Source organism: Drosophila serrata, unplaced genomic scaffold (assembly GCF_035046125.1).
Source record: "Drosophila serrata isolate PLE 108 unplaced genomic scaffold, ASM3504612v1 contig_249, whole genome shotgun sequence".
Classification (NCBI taxonomy): Eukaryota; Metazoa; Arthropoda; class Insecta; order Diptera; family Drosophilidae; genus Drosophila; species Drosophila serrata.
In genome coordinates this window covers 3,159,128-3,180,299 of record NW_028257147.1, presented here as the reverse complement: position 1 = coordinate 3,180,299, position 21,172 = coordinate 3,159,128, and the positions used below count along the sequence as shown (strand labels likewise).

Below are 21,172 nucleotides of genomic sequence, written 5' to 3'. Positions count from 1 at the left end.
AGCGATTTGGCAGGATAACTCCGCCCATTCCCCCCACTTTACTCAAATGCAGTAGTGCTGGCGATATATCCTTCTTTAGGGTATTTTAATTTTAGTCGGAAGCTTAAAACTTAGTAAAGGAATCATTTCCGAAATTATAAATCATATATATTATTGATCAGAATAAAGATTCGACATTTTTCCAATTTTTTCAAAAAATGATAAGGGGTTTAATCGTCAAAAATTTAAAAAAAAAATTAATTTTTTTTTAAATTGAGTATGCAGATTTATTACACTAATAAAAACTAGCAGAGGAACGGTTTCTGAATCGAATTATTTGAATTTTTGGCCTAGTTAAGTTTTCAAATTTGGATTTCGCCACAAAAAATTAAATACATAAATATCAACGGAGAATGTCCGTTATATATATATTATTTTTAGTATTAACTGTAATTACTTTAGTTATTAATTATTCAGGAGGGTAAGTCTTAAAAATGTAACTTCTAATTACCCAGAATAATATTATTTTTAGTGATTTATATAATCTATTAATTGTGTAAGTATAAAACCAATTCTAGCATTAGCTGTATATTTTATACATTTAAGCAACCAAATAAAAAATATTATTTTCATAAAATTACTATTGTTTTATTATGGTTGATATTTTCCCAACTCCACCATTTGCCCGATATCCTGCTTGGAGAAGCCGCTGTCTGTCAGCACTGCCGCAGAAGGTCCTGTGATGTCGCATGCAGCAGATGTCGCTGGGGGGAGATGGCTAAAATGCCACAATTTTGTTGGCCAGCAACTAAGGATGGCATCCAATGGCCCCGCAGCTGGTGCGGGGAAGGTGAAGAGGGGCAGCGTCACGCTGCTCGATGGCTTAAATAGATTAGCCAATGCATTTCCTGCGGCCTGCGAAACTGTTGCGCAGCGACAGGGAAATTTAACTGCAAGAGAGTTCATTTCAAACCAAAACAAAAAAGGGGGAATCTGACTATAAAAAAAATTAGGATATTTGGTATGGCTTTCAAATCAGCCAGAAACTAATGTGGCAACTTCAAAGGCAAACAAATTCAAGTGCATTGAGCCCGCAACAAATCAAAGACGCCCCGACGACCTTTTCCGCACTTTCGTCGATTTCTATTCAGTTCTGTCCCTCTCTCTATCTCGGTGGTTACCATTTCTTTGGGCCATACATCAAAGCAATCAAATGGACCCAAGTGTATCTATCAAGGCGATAAGTAACACAAAAAGAAATTCAAATCTCGCTTGAAAGAGGCGGAACCGAAGCCATGGGGAGCTGCGAGTAAGGACAATGGTAAGTGCACTGGGAATAAATTATGTTATTAGAAGGGGGAAAGTATTTTATTATTTTATTTTCACATAAAAGTTAGAATTACAATTTAAGACAGACTATGATTGTCACAATTTTATTTTACGAACTATAACTTTATAATAAATAACACAGGTAATTTTGTAGGACATAATTTGTTCATAATCATGTCTATATTTTTACCCATTTTCAAAGAAACAATAATATTCAAAGCAAATACTTCACTTGAAATCTCTTTAAAGCTAAGAAAACCTTTCCATTTCCACAGTATGAGCCATGGTTTTTTCCTTAGCCTAGACAAGACCTATTTAATTCATTTTTGATGCACTTTTTTCTTGTGTGTGTTTTAAGGAAGAGAGGCAACGAAACGATTTCATTTATAAATTGAGCTTCTGTTTTTTTGGCAGCACCTAAGTTACGAGAGGTTGCGACTGGCTGGCAACAAATTATCGCTCTGGCACCTAGCCATCTCCTCTGCTATATCCCTTATCCCTTATCCCGTTTCCCACACCGACACCCGCACCCTGGCACATCCTTGACTGAAATGAACTCTTCTGTGGGCTCCAGGATATGTGTATGAGAGAGTGTGTGTGTGGAAGTGAGTGTGTTTGCCGGCCTCAAAGAACTGACCAAGCAATTTGCCTGGCCCAAAGGCTAACCAACACCTCATCACTCACACGGAGCCAAAGAGCGAGATAAGGAGAGGCAAGGATGTGGAAGGATATGCGGCAGAAGGATCGGGCAGGGCATGGCACGAGTTTGTCTTGGCCAGAGTGGACTTTCGCCTTAATTAAACAGATTTGTTTGCCGACTCTCAGGCTGATGGCCCATGTACTATAACATACATACATATATGCGTCAGATTGTATATATATATTTTTCCAAAGCCCAACCGAAGGACCGACCACGCCCGTCTAAACAAAGAGCGGGGATTGGGGGCCAAGAATTATGGCAGCACAGCAAAAGGTCAAAGCCGTTCTCGGTTTTCAATACTTATTGGCCATCAGCCGGCTCTGGCTCTGACCCCATAAACATAAAACGCAAATTCCAAGGAGATGGCACTTTTCCACTGGCTAATCCTTAATTTGCAATAAAAAAGATTCATGATCTATATAACGTATATATCTGGATGTTTGTGGTCTGGATTTGCACTACATTTGTGAAAAAATATTCCCAAATGAAATCATCCGAGTTTGTGTTTAAGAAAAATAATTTCCCTCTTCTTATATTTAAGAATTTTATCATTTCTGTTAAGTTTTTGTGGAAGCATCAAAAATTATAATAAAAATTCATTAGCAATTTCCATAAATGAAATTCTCTAATAAATTCGTTAAAAATGATTAACCTTTCTTGGAATAAAAGGAAAATTCCGAGACAACAAGTAAGCATATTCACCTGAAACATTTCTCGAAATTCCTAGCAGATGGCCAAGAAAAAACAGCAGAGGCATAAATTCAAGGCAAGACAGCTGAAGTTGGCCATTTCGGGGGTCAAGTGAAAAGTTAAACAAAAACGCTTAGCACACACACACACATACATATATATAAAAACAGGCAGGAATTGCGCCAGGATTTATGTTGCGACATCGCCCTTTGTTGACGCTGTCCGCACGAATATTCACATTACACAGCGGGCCGTGTGAAACGGACACAAAGGACGAGGACGAGGACCAGGACGAGGAAGGACAAGAAGGAAGCGACCCTCAAGTGCCAGCGCAGCGGCCAAAACGATGTCAAGTCAAAAATGGTAGAAAAAGAAACTAATTTCCTAAGATGGTGTCAACTGCAACTTTTCCCACTCGTACCCCTCGAGCATTTTCCTCCACTACTCGAGTGCTCTCTGGACTGCATTAAACGGCCAAGGATCCAAGGATCTGGGGACAGCGAGGAGGCAGTCTCTAGGAAAAAAAATTAAAGTATCACCACTCGACTTCCATCCCCCGCCAATCCGACCCCCTAATGAGCCTCTTAGTCCCAGCTCAAAACTCATAATCAGCACAAAAATGGTACTCCCAGGTTATTTGCTGCACTTAGGAAAATGGTGGATAAGACGGTAATGTTTTGAAATAAATGAATTGTACCTTTACACCTTAAATAAAAATTTTAATTGAGATAAAAAGAGTTTTGTTTAAATGTGTTTGTATAAATTATCTTCTTTCTTAGGCAGTACCTATGTAGGTATTTATGATCAGTTACTAACTTTGAACACTAATAAACAATGACTTGCAACTTTTGTAACACAACACACGTCTGAGACTAGGCCGGCAGAACTCACTTCGTTCCGGGGATGTTAGAACTACTTGGGAATCATATGCATAGATGTGCGAGAGTTAAGCAAGCTATTTGAATGAAACTATGGAGTTATTCGTCTATATAATTTTACTAGTATATAAGTCGGAGCATAGCGAATCCGTGGACTCCATATATACATACATATACATATATAGCTGCCATAGGAACAATCGGATGATTTGTAGAACTATGCTCAGTAATTAACTATGACCAGTAATTAACTATGATCAGTAGTTTCTATGCACATTAAGTTACTCTGAACAGTAAGTATCTATGATCAGTGAGTAACTATGATCCGTAAGTATCTGGTCATAGTAAGTATGTATGATCAGCTGATTATTTTGAACACTAATAAACAATGACTTGCAACTTTTGTAACACAATACATTTCTGAGACTAGGCCGGCAGCAGTCACTTCGTTCCGGAGATGTTTAAACCAGTTGGGAATCATATGCACAGATGTGCAATATTTGTTTTGGAACAAATTTAAGACTAAGCTATTTGAATGAAACTATGTTGTTATTTTTCTATATACTTATGAATCGGAGCATGCCTAATTGATGGACTATATATATGTATATACATATGTATATATAGCTGCCATAGGAACAACCGAACGATTTATTGAACTATGATTAGCAAGAACCTATAATTAGAAATTAAGTTTGAGCAGTAAGTAACTCTGAACAGTAAGTATCTATGACCACTAATTAACTATGATCAGTAATTACCTATAAGCAGATAGTAACTCTGAACAGCAAGTATCTATGACCAGTATGTATGTATGTATTTATGATCAGTTACTAACTTTGAACACTAATAAACAATGACTTGCAACTTTTGTAACACAATACATTTCTGAGACTTGGCCGGTAGCAGTCACTTCGTTCCGGGGATGGTAGAACGAGTTGAGAATCATATGTACAGATGTGCGAGATTTGTTTTGGAACGAATATAAGATCAAGCTATGCAACTATGGAGTTATTCTTCTATACAATTTTACTTGTATATAAATAGTAGCTTGGCGAATCGGTGGACTATATATATACATATATATAGCTGACATAGGAACGATAGGACGATTTAAAGAAAAAGTTTATAACTTTTCCAGTTTTCAACAGATTTTCATTAAATTTGATATATAGCCAATACTTATTTATCTATAATTTTGTGTAAAATTTTATGAAAATCCCATTGCTATATCATATAGCTGTCATTTAAACGATCGTTGAAAATAGAGAAAAATGCAACACTGTGAATATTTTGTCAACATTTTATTTCCACTGTTTATTCTTTATTGATTAAGATGCTGATTGCAAATCGGAATGTATTTGACTTTTGGGAATCATTGGATAATTGACTTTTTTATAGCTCTAAAAACCTAAACTACATATATGTATTCCGGGTAGATCAAATCTTAATCTTCCCCTCATTCCCAATTTAAGTTTAAGAATTGATCAAAGGAAAGTCTAATGATCCATCACAGATCCGTTCGAACTACATGTGATTCTTAACGATAGCTTAAATATGTATAGCAGATTACTTCTCTAATATACACATTACTCACACCTCTAAGAACCTGTTTTGATACATTTAAATGAAAATAGCTCTGATTTCCATTGAAATTCCATTCAAATTCATTTCATTCTCCTTCCCTCAATCACCCCACACTGACGCATGAACAAAACAGTTAATTAAACCGAAAAAATGCCTTGATCAAAAGTTTGTGCCATTTATTGTGGCTGCATTTTGTTGTTTTCGCCACAAGTCAGCAAAATAATTCGATTCAATGCGTACACTGCAGCCCGCACAATTAGGGAAACAAAGAAACGAAGGAAGGCATATTTTGTTACGCAAAATGTTTTGCCCTGCAGCCGATTGAGTTTCTTTTTATTTTGGGCTAAAAATTTGCAATGTTGATATCCATTATTTATGGGCTACTGCTATTGAATTGGCCGGAGGTGTGGGGCGGAGTGCGGACAGGGAGGATTTATTTATTGACGGGCGGAATGGCATGTAAACCACAAATTAATTGGCTTGGTTAGACACCGCAACGGACCAGAAAGTTGCATAAAACTTTGCCGCCTCGATTGATTGATGTGGCCTGGCAAATGCCAGGTAATCAATGGTCGGGGTGGGAGATGGGATTGGGGCCAAGGAGTCAAGCAGCCAAGGATCCCAAGGACCTACTGGCCAACTTGAGAAACAAATTGGAAACGTCTCTGGATATTTATTTTTCTTTAAAGACTCCTTTTAAAGCGGCCCTTTTGCATGCAAAAATAATACAAGAAAACGATGAATTGTCGAGTTATTTCTCGCTGAGTGAGCAAAAATAAAGCTTAGTCAAATACATTTTACCAACCAGCAATAACTTATCGATTTATCCTTGGTTTCACAATTTATTAATTATCTTCTACAGCATTTTATTATTTTTCTAAGCACAACTTTGTGCAAACTTTTGCAATCCTTCTTATCCTTATACCCCCACCCTCTCGATGAGCTCTGTCAGGCGTGTAATAAATTATTTGAAACTCCCGGCACAAATCATGAGCTGCATAAACTTAACTTTCCAATCATGAATCATTAAACTATCGCAACGGAACGGGTTTGTTATTTGGTTTCGCACTAAAGGCCAGCCAACAACGGTTTTGTATCAAACAAATTAAAACTTTTAGCCAAACTATTTAGATACAAATGCAAACAGATGGTCAGCCACGGCAAATTTTCCTCCAAGGAAAACAAAGGAAGAGGTCAGGGTTTGGTTTGGAAAAAAGGAAAATAAGGAAGTCTGGCGGAAACTTGAAATACACGTTCTAAATGTTTCTTGTGCCTCGCAGCTCAAATTGCTTGGGAATTGTTTTAAAGGAGCAACATTTTGCAGGGAGACTTTAAAAGAAAATTATTTTAAGTGCCTTAAATTCTATATATCAAAAAAATATCTAAAATATATATTTCGAAGTAATTTTAATGCGTTGGAAATCAAATGGTTAATCCCCGTGCATTAGTTGTTTATTAATTGTATGTCTTTCTAAGGGTATTTTAATTTTAGTCAGAAGCTTAAAACTAAGTGAAGGAGTCGTTTTCTACCCAATAAATAATATATAATATTGATGAGAATAAAGAGCTGAATCGATCTACCCAAAAAAATGCCTATGTCAAAAAATGATATAGGGTTACATCGTGAAAATTGTCAAAAATTGGCAAAAATTTTAATTTTCTAAAATTTTAAATCGAGTATGCAGATCTATTAACCTAATAAAAACTGGCATAGGAAAGGTTTCCGAATTGAAATTAATACTTTTTGGCTGAGTTATGGGATTTAAATCTTTATGTGTTGGAAAAATTGTCATATAAAAATATCAATAAAAATATATAAAATAAAAGTGATTATTTTAAGCTCAGTTATGATCAATAGCGATACGATCTTTTAGTTCTTTTTCAAACTGAAAGTGTATATAAACTTTGGCTTCACGAAATAAGTTTACTTTTTTGTTCTGCACCACATTAAATAAGTCCCTTTTAATTGGTGAAAATTGTTTTGTTAATAAAATCACTCAATGAGTGTCTTTTTTGCTGTTTAAATTCCTCTCGCTTAAGCCAATTAATAGTAATATTTAATTGTAAAACTTGTATGATATATTAAATTTAATTAATTATGAAATTACAGATACTATTTTCAAATTAATGAAGAACAATTAACTTTTAACAAAGGAATACCTTCTCATTAAATTTATCCTATGGCTCTTTCTGATTGCGAAAAGCATTACATATTTTTTCAATAAATTAGTCTGTATATGCAGCTTAAGGACTGATAAAAAGATGGGATAATACAGAGTTATATTAACTATCAAAATAACTTGACAACAGACCAGCGATTAGCAACCAAACGACAGAAATAAGAGACTGCAAATTGTGCTGTTTGAAGCTCTCACAAGGGGTAATCCCACGCAACTGTCGCACGCAGCGAAATCTACTTTTAGAAAAGCATTTCTACGGAAAATTCCTGACCCCCTAAGGTTTAGATTAGCGAAATGTACAAAGCGCAGTGCGTAAACATGCACTTAGAAAAATATACATATATATCGTTGTAAAGAAATTCAATGCCTAACGGAATAAATAAATTAATTGTTAGAACTATTCTTTTAATGTTCTATAACTAGCCTGAAATAATTATGTCTCAAATGTTTAGATACATTTTTAATGATTGCATTTTAAGAGTACTTTTTAACCATATTTTAAATACCCAATTTATTTTGAATTGATTATATTTATGCTCCAATTTTTCTGCCGGTGCTGGCAAACAATTTTCTTGTTCAAATTGGACAGCCGGCATGCAGTGCAATCTAATCAGATCTAATGTTGTGCCTTCTGTGTTCTTCTGAGCTGTTGGGCAAATTGTAAAACCCTTTGGCCGGGGTCATAAAAAGTCCGCTACGCCAATTCCAGGGAAAATGTGTTAATAAAAGGACAAAGAAATTCCGGCAAGGAGGAAGCCGAGTGCCTAAGAAAATTGAAATGAATAGAATGGTGAGGGCGTGGCATGGCGTGGCGTGGCGTGGTGCGGCTGGAGGGCAAGTGGCTTAAAGTTCATTTGCAAACAATCAGCCAGACGAACCCAGACAGAGTCTGCCCCGAAGTGTGTGCTATGGATTTTCCATCTCGTACCCAAATTATCCTGGCTCTGACCTTAGTCTATTTGCTTCGTCTGTGTCTCCGTCTCCATAGGACTTTGCATTCTGCATCATCAGATCCTCCTATTTGGTCAATCTTTAAGCAAATTTATGTGTTGTGTGTGCGTGTGTGTGTGCCACAGACAGCCGCAGGCATTTCAATGTCCTTGCGCCACAAACAAAAGAAGAAAAAACTAAAAGACGGATATGCAGCGAGCGGAACAACAACCAGATGAGCTACAATGTCTGTTTGACTGACACACACATGAGGGGAGAGTGGTGAGTGCTGAGTGCGACTCCTTGCAAACATTGCACTTTTGGGTTAAGCAAAGCAAAACGCAGGCAAAAATTCTTTTTTGGCCAACCACAAAAGTCCTTGCACAAACACACATGCATGCACGCACTCATACACACACCCCACACACACACTCGCCCGCAGACGACCAAAAGCAATTCCATTTTGCCTTAAAATGCACGAAAAACGACGACAACGAGACGATCAAGAAGAGGCAAAGCTAGCCGCCGGAAAAGCCGAGAAAAACGACAGTAATATACACGGAAAATTGTTCATAAAGACTATGATGAAAAAGTTTCAGATGCTTTGATGTAATATATTTTTAAAAATATAGTATAAGTATAAACTTTATAAAACTGGAAACGAATAATGAACTGCTTTCCTATATTTACAAAGAAAATTCAATAAGCAAACTGTTTTGATTCATTTTTAAATAAATACAAAAACAGTTAATTACTTTAAAATTTATAAAATAACTCCCATTCTTTTTCTCTCAGTGTAAAGTCAAAGAGAAAGCCAACAGCCGGGCACTATAACGATTTTCAGTTGCATGCGTATTACATTTATTTTTATTTATATTAAGCACAGCGCAGCAGCTAAAAATAAATAGAAAAGCAACAGAGGCATACCCAGACCCAGACTCAACTGGAAAACCTAAAGAAAGCATCTGCTGCTGCACTTGTTTGCTCTATATGGTGTACTATATACATATATATATATAAATGTGTCTATATTTGCATTGCTTTTTATGCCCATAGTTGGGGGAATATAAAAATGGGGGCAGGTGCCAAAAGGAAAGACATCCTGGAGCCAGCCAAGTTGTTGATTCATAATCAGCATTAGAAGGTGACTCCATAAGGGGGAGAGATCATCGAGGGATAAAGACTTTGGCATGCTTAGAGGGGAAAAAGTAATATCTAAGATCATAATGGTTATTTACAAGCATAAATATGAGATTTTACTAACTGAGGTGACTAAAACGTACTTATTATAACCTTGCAAGGGAATGTTCTCATAATTTTAGTCAGAAGCTTAAAACTAAGTGAAGGAGTCATTTCCGACCCTATAAACCATATATATTCTTGATCAGCATCAACAGCCCAGTCGTCCTAGCCATGTCCGGTCGAAAAATAAATTTTTAGAATTTATTCGAAAATTGAAAATTTTATAATTTTATTTATAAATTGTCAAAATTTAACAAAAAATTGAATTTTAAAATTATAAAAAATAAGTATGCAGATTGTTAATCTCTATAAAAACTAGCATAGAAAAGCTATCAGAATTGAAATTTATGCATTTTTGGCTTAGTTATGAGTTTTCTAAACTTCGATTTGTTGAAAAATGTCTCATATAAAAATATAGATGAATATCAAAGAAAGCGAATATTTTAAGCTTAGTTTTGTTAAATTTTAATTGCCAACTTCAAGGGTAGATAAACAGCTTCCCAAAGTTAGTTTCCTTTCTTTTGGAAGGTTAGTTTGCAGCACAGTGATGGAGTCATTCCCAAGCTATCAAAATGTATCTGAAAAACTTAAAAAACATAATTTTTCTCATCTCTAAAATTGTAATCTGTCCAATACTACAATTAAATAAACATACCAAAAGATACCAAACATTTTTTTTCAATTTGAGCTGTCTCCATAATAGATTTCCTCAATCAATCATTTGAATGTTAATGCTGCTGATGACTTCATCATCTTCGAACAATCAAAACCCCACATCCTGAATGCCATCCTTAGCATTTAAATGTGATAGCTCCGCATTCCTTTTATTTTTCTCTCTCCCCTCCATCTAAATATAACTCTGTTTGTCGCACTAAAAACGCTGATAAATATCAAATCAAGACCCCCCTCTGCGGACCAAAAAAAACCCCCGTTCCACATTTTCCACACACACAGAGACAGAAACATAATTTGTGAAACCTTTACTGCAAAACGTATTTCCCGTTTCAGCATTTCCCCGGCAAATAGTTTTCCCTTTTTCATATGTGTGCGCTTTGCCGGCTAACATATGTTTTCATTCCTTATTTTCCTTGGGTTGGGCTTGCCTTTTTTTTATATTTTTTGTCTGCAATTTATTTTATTGCCGCAATGCAAAATGTGTGCTGTGTGTGAGGTTGTGTGTGTTTGTAGCATTTGTATTTAGCCTGTTTAGCTGTGCCCGGTGGCTGTGGGCCGCTTTTCCTTTCTTTTTTTCCCCCCCGTCTTAGCCCACAAAATGCTGACACAAATGATGTGCTGTCGCCTGTGCCTGGCCGGGCGCAATTAATGCGGCATCTGGTGCTGCTGTTGCTGCTGTTGCTACCAATGTTGCTGCTGTTTTTTGGCTCAGATGTTGCTGCAGCAGGACTCGCACCTGAGTCCTCTGCGGAGGCATTGGGGCCAGCCGCATGGCAACAACAGCAAAATGCAAATTATTATTGTCTGCTGTGCGCAAAAGGAAAATAGGAAAAACAGCTGACTTAGGAGGGGGTTTCAAGGATTAAGAAAACCTTTTTAAGTTTACCAAAATGGTATCTAAATAGGTTCTGATATTAGTTTATAATTTTATTAATGCGTATGAGTAATATTCAGTATCTCTCGGAACAAGAAACTAAGAACACCTTGTGCTAAATAAAATTACAGCAAAGCAGTTTATATTTTTACATTAAATCCTTGCTTATTCAATTTTCAAGTAATTAAATTTGCACAAATTTAAATGTAAAACCAAAGTTAGATATCTAGGTGGTCGCATTATAGATCCAGAAGCCTTTTTGGTCGCTTTTATGCGCTTTTCCACTGCAGCTGATGTGAGAATTTTCCTACTTGCACAACTAATTCCGCAGTTGGTGCCGCTGTTGCCAAAAACTTTTGTGGTTGAATGACTTTTGTGGCATGTTCTCTGTCAAAATGTGTGTGTGCACCTCGTGTGTGTGCTTGGTACACATTTAAAAATAAATTATAATAATTTTCTGTACTATAAAAACCCGAAAACACTGTCCTCTCTACTTTGAGGAAACTTTATATAATTCTTACAAAATACATACAACTTATAATTAGATTTTAGCTCATGGAACTTAGAGGAATATTTTCTCTTAGTGTACCCGGCATTTGTTGGTTTTTGCGTCATATTTATGTTACGGTTACAAGGTTGCTTAAACCTTAATGTTCGCTCTCGGGGAGTCTTCACATCAGTTCCGTTTTCTTCACGGGGGAAAAAAATATACACGCAGCTGGGAAAGGGAGGAAAGCGGAGGAAATCGTTGAAAGCGAAGGCGAAATCGATGGCGGAAATGTGGCATTTCTGGCCTGAAAGGTTTTCCTTTCCTTCGCTTGGTTAAAAGCCTTCTCCGCCCTTACGTTCCCATCCATATATGTGTATAAATATATGCCCAGAAGTCAAACAAATCGTTTGCTAATTGGCTGTCATGTATTTTGGCCACAAACGGCAACGATTGCGGTACAATTTAAACAAGGTCCAGGAAAACGCAGAGCGGCAAATCGAGAGGTGGAAAGCCAGCACTCATACGCACTGTTGTCAAGAGGAATTGTCTTTGATTTCGCTGACAACCGATGGCGTTCAATGGAAATATATCTTTCGCCATGGCACTAGCTCAGTTCACGTTTAATTGGTTAGAAAATATACATATTTGCCACAGATACAGATTAGAAGCTTTAACGAGTGAAGCGTTCCTGCCAAAGCAATATTTTATTAGTAAAGTCAAAGGAAGAGTGCCAGGCAAAAAATGGGGATTACGGCTTACTCTTAAAAAAACTCCGAAAAAAACTAAAATAACAAGACAAAAAATATATATAAATATATAGAGAAAATATAAAAAACTCTGTGTGATGGAAAAGCATGGAGAAAAAAATGCAGAGAAATCCCAGCACCCGACTGAGTCCGAAAATTAACATGAGAAAAACTCGCGCTGCTGGAAAAAATGTAGCTAGAAATTGCAATTTAATTAATGGAATGCATCGCAGACTGCAAAAATATGCGAGGCAGATACGAGGAGAGTCGAGTGGGAAAATGGAGAATAAGTGGAATGCAAATGGCCGCAGAATTGGGGGAAAAGGAAAAGTGAAAATTGCACAGCAGCGCCAGCCGGGCCGACCGATGGGGGAAAATTACTAGAAAACCAAATTAACCAAATTAGCAAGCTGTAAATTCAGCGGCGCTTTCTTCTTCCTGCCAGCAGCTGCACTGCGGAGCAAATTAATAAAGTTTCACATTATTAGCGGAGTTTTCGCTGGGCCCTCCTCCTTCGGCATTTTCCATTTCCCAGCTCCCGATGCCCCACAGCTACCATTTTCCCTTCGCCGTTTGCCATTCACCAGTTGTGTCTGACTCGGAGTCGGCCTGGTTCATTTCAGTTTCAGTTCCTCCTCTGGCCAAATTTAATTTTTCTTGTAGTTTTAAGCAGGCCAAAGTTTACTTTTTCTGTGTGCGAGTGCGTGTGTGTGCTGTGTTCCCTAAGTAAGTTGGCCAAGTTAAGATCCCTTGCTCTTTCAGTTAGTGTATGCGCTTAAATTATATGCGCAAGTTTTGGCCAACAAGTTTTGGGAGCGAGTTTCGCTTTAATTTATCGCTTGGTTCCTTTGTCGCTGAACGCGACATATACTTACTTATATATGGGAATTTATCCACACAATATATTTCAGCACAGCTGAGGAGCAAATAGTAGTTGCCTTTGGGTTGATTTAATTATTACTTACTATCATAACACAATGAATATTTAACAAATATGTATTCAGCTGTATACCCAAAAAATTTATATTCAAATGTAAGTTCATTCCCAACGTATGCAAATTTTGAGGGATAGTTCTTCCATTTTCAAAGCTAAATTCACACAAGCACAAAATATTTTCCATAAACTGACAAGTTTTCATGGAAGGGAAAGAAAGCCTTTTGCTTTGTTACATTTTATTATCGCAAATGTAATGGATTCTTTGAAAAGTTGCCACAAGTTATTTACATATGACTCTGAGTTTGGGGTTCTTCAAATTATAGAGAAACCTATCTTTCGTGAGTTTGTTTACCATGTGCACTCAAACGAATTAAAGATACTTTGCGGATTTTGCATTTTCATAGCTCTGGGAAAAATATTATTTTACTTACTTACAATTAATATCTAAAGGGAAACCAATACCATAGATTCCCCAGTCATTAGTGGCTCTAGTAACTTGACCACAAATGTGGGCTTTATGCTGACAGCCCGCAAAGGGAAGATGCGACAGGCAAACAAAAAAAAGAAAAAACTAAAGCAAAAATGAACAACACGCCAGTGTCCTGGTCACAGGACTCGCACACAGACAGGATGCTGGATTCACAACGCGTCGTATACGCAATTGACCTAATTTCACCCCTCGCCCACGTTGTTTCCTACTCGACGTTCGCGGTAATGGTCGCCGTTTAGCTTTGGGTTCTGGTTTGCCGCCAGGATGCGGCCAGGATGCGTCGGGATGTGCGGCAGGATGTGCAGCTCGCCGCCTCGCAGGATGCACTTGTATCCAATATTGTATTTCCCGCTCATACGAAATATGTATCTGTGCTTGTTTTGAAAAATTCATGCCAGCTTTTTCGAGGGCTTCCCCTCCACGTTAGTCACACATAAATCTACAGCAGCCCACCTGGCTGTTGTTTTCATTTTGTTTTTATTTCATGCTTTACATAATTAAGTTCTTGTCGATGGCAAAAGTTGCTCACACTCGCTGGCTGGCTGGATGGCTCATACATCCTAGAACAGGCAACTTTTGGCTGCACATGGCTCTAAATTAATTTCATGGCATCAAGTTGCCAACAGCCAGCAAGGACACCAAACTAAAATAAAAGCAAAAAGGTACACTTGTCGCCCTGTTGCAGGAATGTTTTTAGAACGTGTTAATTAGGTGAATTTCTGAGATGTATTTGCAGCCAACGCAGCCACCGAATTAACAACGTGGCAAGTTGAAGTGCCTGTGGAACGAACTCATACCCATTTCCCCTTCCCAAAAAAATTAAAAGAGGAAAGCATGAGGGAAACCTTGAACTAGTACCTCAATATTAGCAGATTGCCAAGCAAGGTCGGAAGAGTGCACAGATTTCCAGAGGTGGTAGCCGAAATAGGGAAACAAAGTCGAGCTGAAAGTAAATCTCCAAATTAGAGGGGCAGGAAGTTTACTCAAATAACTGGGTAATTATTCTATGTTTACTCTATGAAATGAATGGAATTAAATTTAATTCCAACATTAAATGAATGGAAAATACTGAACACGTTTCATGTGAAGGTGCTTATTAGTTATAAGGAATTTATTTTATTGTTATTATTATTAAAGCTCAGGTAAATTTAAATTAATATTAATATTAATATCAATATTAGCAGATTGCCAAGCAAGGTCGGAAAAGTGCACAAGCTTTTCCAGAGGTGGTAACCGAAATAGGGAAACAAAGTCGAGCTGAAAGTAAATCTCCAAATTAGAGGGGCAGGAAGTTTACTCAAATAACTGGGTAATTATTGTATGTTTACTCTATGAAATTAATGGAATTAAATTTAATTCCAACATTAAATGGATGGGAAATACTGAACACTTTTCATGTGAAGGTGCTTATTAGTTACAAGGAATATATTTTATTGTTATTATTATTAAAGCTCAGGTAAATTTAAATTAATATTAATATTAATATCAATATTAGCAGATTGCCAAGCAAGGTCGGAAAAGTGCACAAGCTTTTCCAGAGGTGGTAACCGAAATAGGGAAACAAAGTCGAGCTGAAAGTAAATCTCCAAATTAGAGGGGCAGGAAGTTTACTCAAATAACTGGGTAATTATTCTATGTTTACTCTATGAAATGAATGCAATTAAATTTAATTCCAACATTAAATGAATGGAAAATACTGAACACGTTTCATGTGAAGGTGCTTATTAGTTACAAGGAATTTATTTTATTGTTGTTATTATTAAAGCTCAGGTAAATTTAAATTAATAGCTTCGTTAAAGTCACAAAAGGTTTTAATTCTCCCTATATTTTATATACTATATAGGTAGTATTAAGAATTGGTTGAGTAAAAGTAGTGGTGTACCTGAAAATACCACATTCCTCGATTGCATTTAAGAAATAAATTTAATTTACAAACGAAACTGGAAAAGACTCATTCTTGTAAGTAACTTTAACTTGACTTAAAGAGACTTCAATTAAGGTAATCTCTTTCAATTCAATGAACCCTTTAAGGTTTAAGGAATTCCTTAGTCAAACCCATATTCCTATGAGTTTCAATCTTCAAAAGCAATTTAGAACACTCGTCAATCAATATCCCCTTGAACGCATTTAGCTAACTGCTTGACATGCACTAATGAACTAAATCGAAAACGGTAACTATAAATTTCTACTATGTACAACCGATAAACCCAACAATTCCAAACTAATTGAATAGAAGTAGAAGCCCACTTCTATTACTCTTCGATATCGAAGAAGACCCAAAGTAAAAGCATAGCGAATTTATGTTCTAATCAAGTTTAACAACTCGATGCCCCCGTTTTCCTTTCGTCCACAAAAGTCAAATGGGAGTATTGCAGAGACCCGCAGAACTGCAGAAACGTTTTATATTGATTTATAAATTTCGCAAATTCCGCTGGCATCAGAAGCAAACAAACTTCTTATGGGCAAACTTTGGAGGCGCATAACTATACTATCTAAGGTCCATTTTCCCTAAAGCATTTCCCGTACACCATACACTGAACTAACCCCCTGGCACAAGGACGCTCTAATTGCATTTAATTAGCTGCCACGATGGCCTCGTTTTTCCCCGCACCGCCGTCTTCTTTTTGCCCGCCGGTGGTGGTGTTGGTGTTGTCTTGAAAAGTTGACCGACATAAATTTCATTAATTAGTTGAAAATTTAGCCAGGCACTTTGTGAGCAACAATTTCTGAAGATTTGTTAACGCTGCTTGGTCATTTGCTGACCGGACCTTTTCGGTCATTAAACAAATGTATTTATGGGATGCATGCCAGAGCCTAAAAATAAGGAGATGAGGCACAAAGGTCGGGGGTTACGACTATGGTATAAGAGTTCTCAAATGTTAAAGATTGTCAGGCATTTTTAGATAGATTAACCATTGAAAAATTAAATATTCTTACTCAAAGATAAACCTCTTTTCCTTAAAACTTTAACAGGACCATGGTATACCAGAAACTCCTTTGTTATTTAAATCGTTTTATCTCGCAGCAAGGTAATTTTAAAGTAATTTAAGAGCATGCAAACTCTTTAATTTCCTAGTGAAGTATTTCCTTCTCTGACCGACTTCAATATACCCTCGAACCCTCGATTAGTAAAGGGTATAATGAGTCCTTGTAAAGGGAAAACTTAACCACTAAAGATCAAGCGCAACATGAAAAGTCCGCGTGGCCACAAGTTCAACCCAATATTTGAGAACTTTTCACCCGCTTTCCTCGGCTCAAGTTGCCAGCCCAAAAAAGGGCAAAACTTGGCCAACTTTAAGCGGCTTGCTTAAATCCCCGACAGGCGCGCAGATAAACAAACAAACTTGTCTAATGTCCCACTTGCTGTTCGCCATTTGCCATTGCTACTCCCAAGGATATCCTCAATCCCGCGGCATAAAGCTCGGGGATTGTGGATTGAAAGGAAACTCGTTTCGCCATTGACAAATTCGATGAGCCACGAGGCGATGGACAAAGGATATAGGTGGCTCTTGGCCAAAAATGTGGGATAAATCAATTGAAAAATATTAATGAATTATTTATGAGAAAAGACGGAGCACAAATAAAACATGCGCTCACCGTTCGACGAATAGGAAATAAAACGAGTCGCAGCCAATGGGGAATCCCCCTGCGGCTTCAAACCGCTGGGGAAAGTAACCGCACAAAGAAAATCGAACGGAAAAAAAGAAGGGGAAGGAAAACGCAAGAAAAACAAAAGGCCAAACCAAAACCAAACCCGAAGCCCGGAAAGAAATAACTGGAGAAAAATTACGCTGGAGACTAATAAAACAAGATTATTGCGGTATAACCGCAGACCCATCGGAGGAGCGGAGCGGGGGGCCTTTTGGGCCAGGCCAGAACTAGACAATGAGCCAGGCCATAAATCAGTAGCCGCAGAACGCAGACAACTGCATTCGGTTGATGCCAGTGGAAATGCCAGCATACAGTGAAAGAAATCAAGAGGAAATTGTAAATTTGAGATGAGAAAAATTAACTTATAAGTGAGCCTTGATTGATACAGAGGCTTGATGTATTTTCTATAAATTATTTCATAAGGTTTCAGTGCATGAGACCAGGGCACGCTCCTAGCAAACTCGCACGCATTTAAGTAGTTTTCCGGCGATGATGATGCACAAGATAATTATGCCAACATGGGAAGAACAAACCAATTGGAAGAGCTTGCAGACGAAACCAGGCTGCTCCTGCTCCTGCCAGCAACCGGAAAACGTTCGTGTAAATATTAAATATTGACCGGGGTCGAGAAGGAAAATAGAGAAAGCTCATAACCACAGGCACAATGCTGAGGAACCAGAATAGGAAGCTAAAGCCGGCTAGAAATGTGTCCGGAATTCAATTTCGTTTGACACGTTCAAGCAAATGCAATGAATATCCGTATTTCCCAGAAGCTGAAGGCAATCAGTTTCCATCACTCAAGAAGATAAACACATTGAGGGGTGAACTGTCAAATATTTCTCCGAATGAGAAATTGTGGAAATTTCCACACCCAAGAACTCTCAAGTAATATTGATTACGAATTAATTATTGTTCAATATAACCAGTAACTTCCATTAAATTTAATTTGAAAGCATTTCAATTGTTTCCATTGATTTTGAGCACTTTATATAGTCGACAAAACTACAAATTAATGGTAAATGGTTAAGGTCACAAGATTAACATATTGTGTAGTTTATGGGGTTTTCTAAACTTTAAAAACTTTATATAAAAGAAAAAAAAACTCATTAAAATAAAATACCTTTAACAGGTGAAATAAATTTTACATTTCCTGACTCTCAACATTGTTTCGACATTTTTAAACTCTTATGTTTGTATTACCCTCTAATTATATTAATTTTTTTAATGCTTTACTTGCACTAAAATTCTAGAGCAAGAATATGTGAAATATTTATTAAACACTTGACCAAAACCAGTAACAAAACAATTCATTATCAAAGTGTTTACAATTAATGCTGACCATGGTCGTCACTTGACAACAAAAATAATTTATACTCTGCCAGCTATGTATAGAAAATCACTTGTTAAAGGACAATTTTACCTCATAAAGCCCTGAAAAGTATTTTTAAGCCCATCATCACTGTTCCGGGAATTTTAACGCTTGAAAATTAATTATTAACAAATTGCTCAGCACGAAAGCGAAATAAATGAATTGCTCATGTTGCTGATGTTGCCCTCGATGTTATTGCTGTGGCAGTTGCAGCAGATGTGGCGCGTTGCTGCTGCTGCTGTTGCTGCTGCTGCTCCCGTTGTGAGCAATTTGTGTATAATGCATTAAATGCAATTTGAACTATTAAAAGCATACTTTTAGCAAAAAAAAGCTGGCACGGGCGGGTGGTGGCTGGACGAGGGCCATTTTAGCTATTTTCCACGCACGTAAACATAATTTGCATTGCTCTGAAATATTATGGCAGCAGCTAAAAGTATGAAATGCAACAATCTCCCACTTTTCGCGCTTTTTCCTTCCCTTTCGCCAGTGCTCTCGCTTCCGTGCAGCCATAAAACCAGAGGCAAAAAGTTGAAGTAGGCAAACAGAGAGAAAAGTTTCGAGCAGGACCAGTGATGTCCTTTGATACTACAGAGTCTGATATCCTCTTTCCAGAAAATATGAACACGAAAGAAACTAGGGATTTTCAATCAATCAAAACTGTGGCCAAAGGAAAGGAAAGAATTTTTGTAGATACCCTTTTCCCCTGTATCATATTTTGTAGCATACATTTTGGGGCAGTGCCATTTACTTTAGTAATCTTTTAAATAAATTTTATAATATAATAAAAAAGAAACCATTTTAAGAGTAAATCAGTTGTGAAGCACACAAAAAGATTCTTTAAGAATCATTTATAGTGATAAATCTGTAAGATTGTAGGCTCTTTATAAGTATAGTTTTGTAATAATTTACCATTACTGATATTATTGATAATATAATGTACTATAATGTACTATTTCATATTTTACAGCTACCCATAAATGTACATTAAAAATAATAATTATTTGTAATGGAATAATAATAAAAATGTCTCCGCTTGATTGTTTTAAATTTGTAGTTGTTTTTCTCTTAAAAATATTCATACCATATTAAGACAATTTAATTTAAAAATGTTTTCCCATTAAACTAAGAAATTGATGTATTTTTCTATAATTTCTCCTGGCTTTTTTTAATGGCTTTTCCACCAACTAATGGCTTACAAAACTGACCGGGTCAAAGGCCAAATGTGTGCCAGATCTGAGCGTAAGAGCGAGAGAGCACTTACCGTTATAGAATGGCCAAAGTGGCGATTGTTGTTGCTGCTGCTGCTGCTGTCGGTCGCTTTGTTGCTGTTGCTGTATTATGCTAACAACTAACGCCATTATTATAATAACTGCTCGCGTTGTTGCCGCTGTCGCTGCCTTTGTTGTTGCTGCTGGGAATCCCCTCCTGCTGCTGCTGCTACTGCTACTGCTGCTACTGCTACTGCTGCTACATCTACAGCTTGTTGCTGCTGCTGCTGCTGATGCTATTGTGGCAGCAGCGGGGCCTGGACTACGCGATTCGATGACGTCGGCGTCGTCGTCGGCGCCGCTGCGACGCAAAAATCCGCATAAATTTATATTGCAAATTTGTTCCCGCTCCTGTTGCCGATGTTGCTGTTGCTCCTCCCGCTCCTCCCGCTCCTCCCGCTGCTCCTGCTGCTCCTGCTGCTGCTGCTTGTGTTGCTTAACAATAACTATTGCCGCAGGCATCCAGCGAGATTTAATAGTTTTTGCCTGTCGTTGAGTTTTATTTGCCAGTTTTCAGCTGATTTTTCTTGTTGCTGCATTTAAGTGCTGATGTTGCTGCCGTTGCTGTAGATGTTGCTGCTGCTGCTAATATTGTTGGTGGTGCTGCTGCTATTTCTGATGCCTCTGCACCGACTTTGGCAGCATAATGCGCCATTTGCCTTTACTGCTATTATTTTCTGTTTTATGCTTACTTAAACTTTTACTTTTTGCTGTTGGCTAGCCGTCAATGAAATATTTGTGCTAAGCACAAAAGCAACATTAAGACTGTTGCTGTTGGCCGTGGCTGCTGTGCTCCCGGTTTCACCTTTATCTCAGCTCGCCTTCGGTTTACCTTTTTGCTCTAGCTTCACTGGACAGGAAGAAATAAGCAATGAAGCAATCACTTTCAGGTGCAAACCCCGCAGCAAAATGTTTTTTACTATCTGAGACTGAGAGAGAGAGAGAGGAGTAAGTTTTCTGAAATGGCAGAGATTTAAAGGATCCTGTGTCTGGCTTAAAGTTCGAAAGACTCGTCTCTAGTCCAGTATCCTTTGCATTTTAATGGATACATTTGTTTCCACTTGCTTGTTGCAGCAATGAAAGTATCTATCACAGGTGTCGACTGGTCAGACCCTGCAGCATCAACATGTTTGAGTTGAAAGTAAGGCCAGAGAATG

At 37.4% G+C, this 21,172-nt stretch overlaps 1 protein-coding gene across 3 annotated transcripts in view; it reads right to left on the bottom strand.

Annotated features, from left to right (window-relative positions):
• The window catches only part of dpr3 (defective proboscis extension response 3), an 89,036-nt gene that overhangs the window by 62,095 nt on the left and 5,769 nt on the right, over positions 1 to 21,172 (bottom strand). For 2 of the 3 annotated variants that reach the window (XM_086832636.1, XM_086832637.1), the window contains exon 2: positions 20,009 to 20,860. In XM_086832636.1, coding sequence (XP_086688762.1) covers positions 20,009 to 20,477 — 469 coding nt within the window. In that variant the 5' untranslated portion in view covers positions 20,478 to 20,860. Of the gene's footprint in view, positions 1 to 20,008; positions 20,866 to 21,172 lie in introns of all 3 variants that reach the window. The other variant, XM_086832635.1, reaches the window with a different exon arrangement.